The following is a 7,337-nucleotide window of genomic DNA, read 5'->3' as shown; positions in this document are numbered from 1 at the left end:
GATTCGACCCTTATGACATGGTGCATTATCCTGTTGGTAAACACCATCCCCCGCAGGAAAAACTGTTGCCATGAATGGGTGAACCTGGTCTGCAACTATGTTCAAGTAGCTTACAGACGTCAGGGATTGTTCTATGAGGATTATGAGTCCTAATGTGCCCCATGAAAACATTGTTCTTGGGCGAGAAACCATGAAAACCTGGACGAGTCCATTGTTATAGATGGAGTGTGGTCATAATGTAATGGCTCTTCGGTGTATGTATATATATATATATACAGTTCAAATTATTAAACAAACCCTTGAGGACATTCTAGTCCCAGATCAACTGACCCCAGTCATGAACCAACAATAGAGCATGTCATCGTTAATTTTTACTAATCAACTTTTAGCCTTACACTTTGAATTTTTATCTACTTTTGATTTTAGACTTCATAGACTTCTAGTCAGACTTTTACTTTTAGATATTTACTATTTGGACTTTTAGCTTTCATTGATTTTAGTTTTGAGATTTTTTTTTATCTCTTGTTTCCTTATTATTATAGCCATTTAATTCTCGACATTTACACCGGAGCTATTGGGTTTCATTGCCTTTAACACATGTTTTTAATTGTCAAGTGTTATTGTTAATCCATTTTTAACTGATCACCAGCACTGTCATTTAGCAAAATTTTACTGTAATTTTGGTTTTTAGAGAAATTTATTGTAATAATTTTACTTTTATCTCCGTATACCCCCCTGGGGTGGGTCGGAGTTCAACCTATCTAATATATATACAGTTCTACAGTTCTTAAAAGTCGTGACATATATTTTACCTGAAATTCAAGACCGTGTTTCTCTCTGCAAAAGTCTTTAATTCGTGGATAAACTTCTTCCATCAATGCATTTCTTTCCATTGACATATCTTTAAAGAAACAAATAAAGTTTTAATGAATAAACTTTACAAGTTTATTTAGGCTGGGATAGGCCTGGTAGGCAGGGCGCTGAACTCACGTTCGTGAGAACGGAAGTTCAAATTCAGACGGCCCAAGATTTCCTATGTAGTAAATGGTGACTGGTGCACGTTAAAACTGTCGGGTCACAAAGTCCTGCATGTTCCCATTATAAATTATACCTCTAAGGTACTGAATTGGAGACTAATTGTTCTCTGGTTCAGGTTAAAATCACGATCTGTGGATGAATGATTGGATGTATGAATGGGTCCGCCCTATAAACGGGCGCGATGTATGGGTGTGGCAGAAGTTGGATTCTTAGCCATAGATGGTAAACAAAAGGGGAAGGAAACAAAACTAATTTTTATTTAAACAAAACAAGTTCCATATTTTAAGGGTGGAACCCTTCAGATTATATAAAAGCTAAACATTACAATGCAATCAATGCAAGCCGATGCTTAGTATTTGGTCGTTCAATGGCAGACTGATTCTACTGCACAGAATATCAGCCCTCTAGTGGGAAGATTTAAAATTAAGATAATTTACTACTGCATTTCTCAACACACCCTACCTGACAATTTTAAAGTAAAAAAAAATATCACAAAACTTTACAATAGCAAAACAATACATATTCTACATTTCATATTATTTCAAAACATTATCTATTTTAACGAAAAATATAAAAATACACATTAATCAATTATTTATAAAACAGTAAAAGATCATTAAAAAAGATCATATTTGCAGGAATAATAAATTATTAAAATATCATAATTCAGAATGTTCATCATTCAGTTTTTAGCACTGGTCTTCTATACACACAAGTTTTAGTTTTTATGAGACAGGATCGACCTAATCCGTCACGACCCTTATAGGTTTCAAGAACCAAGTTCCATAATAATTTGGACTTACTTTTACTTTAGACGAGCACTACATCACCGACATTTAGGTTTTTCTCTGTGACGGATGCTTTTAGGCAAGTTATGAAATATGAGAAGTATTATATACTTTCCCTAGGCATTGTATATAATACCTAGGCATTCTATAGAATGACAAATGCTATTTAGGCAAGTATGAAAAAAACACTTCCTGATGAGGTTATTACGTAAATGATGTGCATTTCTCAAAAATAAAAATGTTATTCTGAAAAAATAATAAGTGTGCTATTGAAAAAAAAAAAATATTCAAAGTGCATAAAGAAAAATGGAAGTTGTACAAAACATAATTTATGCCTTTCTTATTAAGGGAAACAAAATGTTCATATAAAAAATAAAAAATTAACCAACTTGTTGCAACAAGGCAGGCTTGAATAACATTGCATTACATTACGAAACGAATCGGAGATGTATTTTACACTTTGCCGGTTTCTCATTTGGCATTCTAGGAAATGTGTGAAATATAAATCGTTTCATACATTACCGGCTAGTTTTAGGCATTGTATACAATGACTAGGCATTCTATAGAATGCCGGATTTCAAACTTTGCTGGTTGGTAACATAGTAATTGGATCCAATATGACCTTCTCAATGATCGAGTGCAATAGTTTCGCTTCTGATTTGCAATGTTCATTAGCTTTTTTTTCCCTTCTCTTCTATATTTTTTTTTTTTCGTTGATGAATTTGACTTTTGATTGTGCTGTTGTTTGACAAATCTATTTTGTTGATGAAATCCTTTAGCAAACAGACTTGTCTTTTTAAGAATTTTGCTGAGAAAAGGCATATTAAACACATTGGTTATATACGAGTATAGGCGCCATCTGTTGGAGTTAATTAAAGTTGACAAGAAGAGTGACTTTACCACTACAAATATTTAATACCAATTCACTAGTATATAACACATGTTAAATTGAATGGAGCTTGAGGTAAAATTTGGAAGATGGAGGGATTTAAGTATCGTCCATCTCCATCTACCATTTATTACCTTTTATTTAAATCGACGATTGTTTCACATTAAACAGTAGATTTGCTCACAAATTGGACAAAAATCTGGTGAAGTAAATACAATTTTCCCTGTCAATTAAGAAAAAAATAATAAATAAATAAACAGCATTCATCAACTAGTAGTATTCGTTCATCGAAATTTATCACAGATAAAATTCTGGAAAGGGGGTAATGTGGCATAACTACCTCTACAAATATTAAATACCAATTTATTTCTGTATAAGTCATGTCAACTTGATTCCATCTAGGGGTACCTTTTGATAAATGCAGGTTGACATAGTCGGTAAATATAACCCCTCACGTTAACCGGACTAATAGTTAGTAAAGAAAGAATTTCGACTCAGGCAGGACTCGGTGAAGTAGATAATGTTGACGACAAACAGCAAGCTTTTATTTTAACATCCACTATCAGTTCTCGCTTAGCATTAACTTTACTTTTATATTAACTTTATTTACTCGCTTAACATTAAGTTCTCGCTTAACTTTAATATTTATATTATGAAATTAAAATTTAGACAATCTTACAATATTCTTTTAACATTAATGTAACCTGCAATCCGTGACAATAAATTTAAAAGTACATATAGTATATATGCAATTAGTTACAGTGAGCGAAGTATATATAAGAGTACAGTGAGCAAAAAAATTATCAGCTTGAATAACTTTAGATCTAATGATCGGATTTTCACGATCTAAGTAAGTATCAATCTTAATGGTTTCTGGGAGTAACTTCAAATATTAGTGTCCCGCAATGGACAGATCGTTAAGACGCGGTTCCCAGCAGATCACCGATGTCAAGCATCACAGGCTGCAATCAGAGTGCGGGCGGGTGACCACTTGGATCAGTCTGCGTAGGAACCGAGAGTGTGCGGTATTAGTCCTCGTTAAACTGTTCTACCGTAAAGTGTTCGTCTTCGCGTGCAGGTTGTCAGGCTACTGAACCAGGGATGCCATCCCCTATGCAGAAGGCATGTCTTCATGATCATGGCATGTCTTCTTTGTGATGGCATGTCTTCAGATCATCCTGAGCGATGTTTCCCAGACCGTCGCCAATAGCCCATTGTGTAGCTCTAGTGCGACGTAAATGAACAAAAACAAATATTTGTATTAACTATTAGTTATGTTGCGAAATCAGACACCAAAATGCGCTTTCTTTGAATAAACATGTACCTTTTTTTTTTAAATATTTGGATTCCTAAACCTCAAAATAGACAAAAATTTGAAAAAATTGCAGTCGTCCCAAAAAAAGGCCGAGAATTATCGCCACAGCAGATTAAAAATTATATATAGCAATTATAGCATTCGGTTATTTTACATCCATATTTGAACTGCCGACCCCATTTTTGGGTTTACGACTACTTATGTTCAACTCCGTAGACTTGAAATTTTGATCCAATTCAGAAGGCAAGGAAACTCATGAATCAGTACCCCCAGAGGTATTGATTCGTAATGGGAACATGGAGGACTTTGCGACTCGACAAATTTAACGTGCATCAGTCACCATTTACAACACGGGGATTCATTATGACGCATTCGCATACATTATTAATACAAATACATTTTCCAGGGCGAGACAATGAGGCAACCACAAGCACTTCCACTGGTCCAAGAGGTCCACGAGGGAAAAATGCACAATATTGCCGTGATTATAACAGAGCACGGAAGCGAGCGGAGCAGGAAAAAGAGTCGTTGAATAGAACTAGTGATCCTTCTACGACTGCTGATTCTTCTACAATTAACGTCGCAGGTTGCGAAGTTTAACATCTTCCACTCGGAGGGACTCCACACACTATTTTTTTTTTCAAGTTTAAATTATATAATTTGCAATCTCTTACGTGCATGCTTTTTAGTTTCATTTTTGACAAGGTCTAAAAAATATATTAAAGGTAGTAATTTCATTACACCCTGTGCAACGAAACATTTGAAAATGAAGGGAAAAGAACGTATTTTGTGCATTTTTAACAATAATAAGAATTTGATCACCCTCTGTTGCATTTTGAAGAACGTTTGAACTAGGTTTGGAGATCAATAACTATTAAAATCGGTTCTCCCAGAGTTATTACAGAGTGAAAAACCGTTCCTGTCTCTGTGGTAAGTTAAAATCCGAACTGAAACTTTGGCGTTAGCGCATGCGCGCCTCCATTGCATAACCTCCCGTAAATACTTCTATATTAGTGGACTTTACGTACGAGATCTGGGTGTAAGATGTTTCTTTCTGCTTGTTAATCATATACTTGTTAATCTGTTTGTTAATCCTATATTGGTAATATTGTTTCGCTAATAAAATATGTTATTAACTAGTGCTGGTATAATCCTGAACCTCTTAAACAGTGACAGTCTCCATTGCAATTTGTTTTTAATCCACTTCGCAATTCATTGCAAAAATAGACACTGAACATTCAAATAATCAGCTTCTATTGATTCATCAAAATAGCAATGACTCATAAACCAGTAGCGAAAGGTATTAGATTTTTAATTTCACAACATTACTAAAAATATTTTTTTTTTTTAAAAAAAAGTACCTGTGAAGGTGGAACTGGTGAATATTCTGACAATCTTTGAACTGACAGGGGGGAGGTTGTCGAGGCAACCTAAGAATATTCCATCGATTGCTCTGTCGTCCATACTGAAAAAGAATAACGTCATGGTATTTTAAATGCCCATAAAATGTGCTTCTTAACCACCACCATCAAAATCAGCTTTGAAAATTAAAAATATTTCCATTAATTGAACATTTAACATCTCATTTAAATTTCTTCTGGCAATCAAACATATGTTAACACTAAACTTTAATTTTAGTTAAATTTAAAAGAAAATGATTGGCCACTAGATGGCAGTAGTAATTATGTGGAGATATACAGATGATTTTGTAAGAGAGAGAGCGTAAGAGTGCGCGCCAAGTAAACATGATGTGGAGAATGATACAACAACTTGATGACTGTATATATAGTTCCTGTAAATAAATTATTAATATGTCATAATTATCAAACTCTTACTTCCTCCTCCCCCCAACCGAGCTACTCGACACCTGACTATTTATAATTTTGTAGAGAAACTAATGAAAAAGTTCGATTCGAATATCTGAGAAATTTACTAAGTTTCAAGCAATTTTCTAAGTAGTTCTTGTACTTTTTAAAAGGAAGCTCAGAATGATACGGGGTTTTCTACAAATATTATTTTGTATCATAAGACCAAATTAAATAACAAATGATAATACGTTCATTCCCCGAAATATGATTCTATGGAGAAAAAAAACATACGAAAGAAAATATATACTTTTATGTGTTATGATGCCCTACAGCAAAACTGTTTAATAGTACAAAATCAAATTTGTGGAAAACCCTTTATTATTTTGAATTTTGTTTTAAAACGTACGAAAACTACTTAGAAAATTGTTTGAAACTTTTTAAATGTTCAAGATATTCAAATCGGATTTTTTTTTACTATTATTATTTGCGAAATACGATTCACTACAAAATTAAGTAAAAAAAAAATTTTATTTTTTCCGGGCATGTACACTATAAAAGAATTACTTTAATTTCTTATATCCTGCGCAGATCCCCTGATCCCGAACGACGTTGCAAGTTCCTAAACAATGTTGCCAAAATGTGCCGGCGCTCCATCGTGCTGAAACGACATGCTTCGACGTGTAGCTGCTCGAATGTCAACCATACGATCCGTCAACACTCTTTTCAAAAAGTAAGATAGATATTTCCGTTGAGGTAGTAGATATTTTATTCTATAACAGTCGTTACACTGCCGACCCAATTTTGAGTTTACAACTACCAATGTTCAACTCAGGAGCCTTGTGGTTTTGAACTCCATCCAGGAATCAGGGAAACTCCTGTAACATGTCACCGATAATGGTTTAGGGCAGGGATGGGCAAACTACGGCCCGCGGGCCAACTGTGGCCCTCCGGAAGGTTTTATCCGACCCCTTGAATAGAACTTTGATTTGCCGATCAGTGGCAAATATAAACAATATACATCCATTTTCTTGTCAACTATTTAAAATTATTTTTGTTTTTCCTTTTTTAACAAAGTACTGATGACCTTCTTACTTTCTCTTTTTGTTCTGAAAAACATAAATTGATGGAAATAGTTAGCGCAGACAGCTTCAATTGGTAAAATGTTGAAAGCAGAAGTTCTTCATAGAATAGCCTTAAATTGGCTCTAACTAGCGTTTGTCTTTCTCGAGGAATCTAATATAGGTGAATTGTACTTCACCTTTGGCAGAAAGCTGGATTTTAAGATCCAACGAGCGGACAATCTAGCAATCATCTGAAGCAGTTGTTTCTAAATATGCCAAAGTTTTACAAATCATAACCAAAAGCTAGTTTCCAGAATGTAATATTTCATTCCCAGAAAATCAGCGCTATGTTTGCTTAATCTTATATATGTGAACTATGAACCTTAGAAAAAATCATTTTAGAAGTGGACTAACAAAAAAGCATTTAGCCTTGTTCCT

The 7,337-nt window shown here is 34.2% G+C and overlaps 1 protein-coding gene across 1 annotated transcript in view; it reads right to left on the bottom strand.

The window, feature by feature from the left end:
* The window catches only part of LOC122272988 (NACHT and WD repeat domain-containing protein 2-like), a gene marked incomplete at both ends in the record, with an annotated part of 8,867 nt that extends 3,372 nt beyond the window's left edge, over positions 1–5,495 (bottom strand). The window contains 2 exons of the mRNA XM_043057035.2: positions 813–901; positions 5,392–5,495. Coding sequence (XP_042912969.2) covers positions 813–901; positions 5,392–5,495 — 193 coding nt within the window. The remainder of the gene's footprint in view (positions 1–812; positions 902–5,391) is intronic.
* Between the last annotated feature and the right edge of the window lie 1,842 nt (positions 5,496–7,337).

Source organism: Parasteatoda tepidariorum, unplaced genomic scaffold, assembly GCF_043381705.1.
Source record: "Parasteatoda tepidariorum isolate YZ-2023 unplaced genomic scaffold, CAS_Ptep_4.0 HiC_scaffold_1578, whole genome shotgun sequence".
NCBI lineage: Eukaryota > Metazoa > Arthropoda > Arachnida > Araneae > Theridiidae > Parasteatoda > Parasteatoda tepidariorum.
The sequence above is the reverse complement of the archived record's forward strand: the minus strand, read 5'-3'. Positions and strand labels throughout refer to the sequence as shown.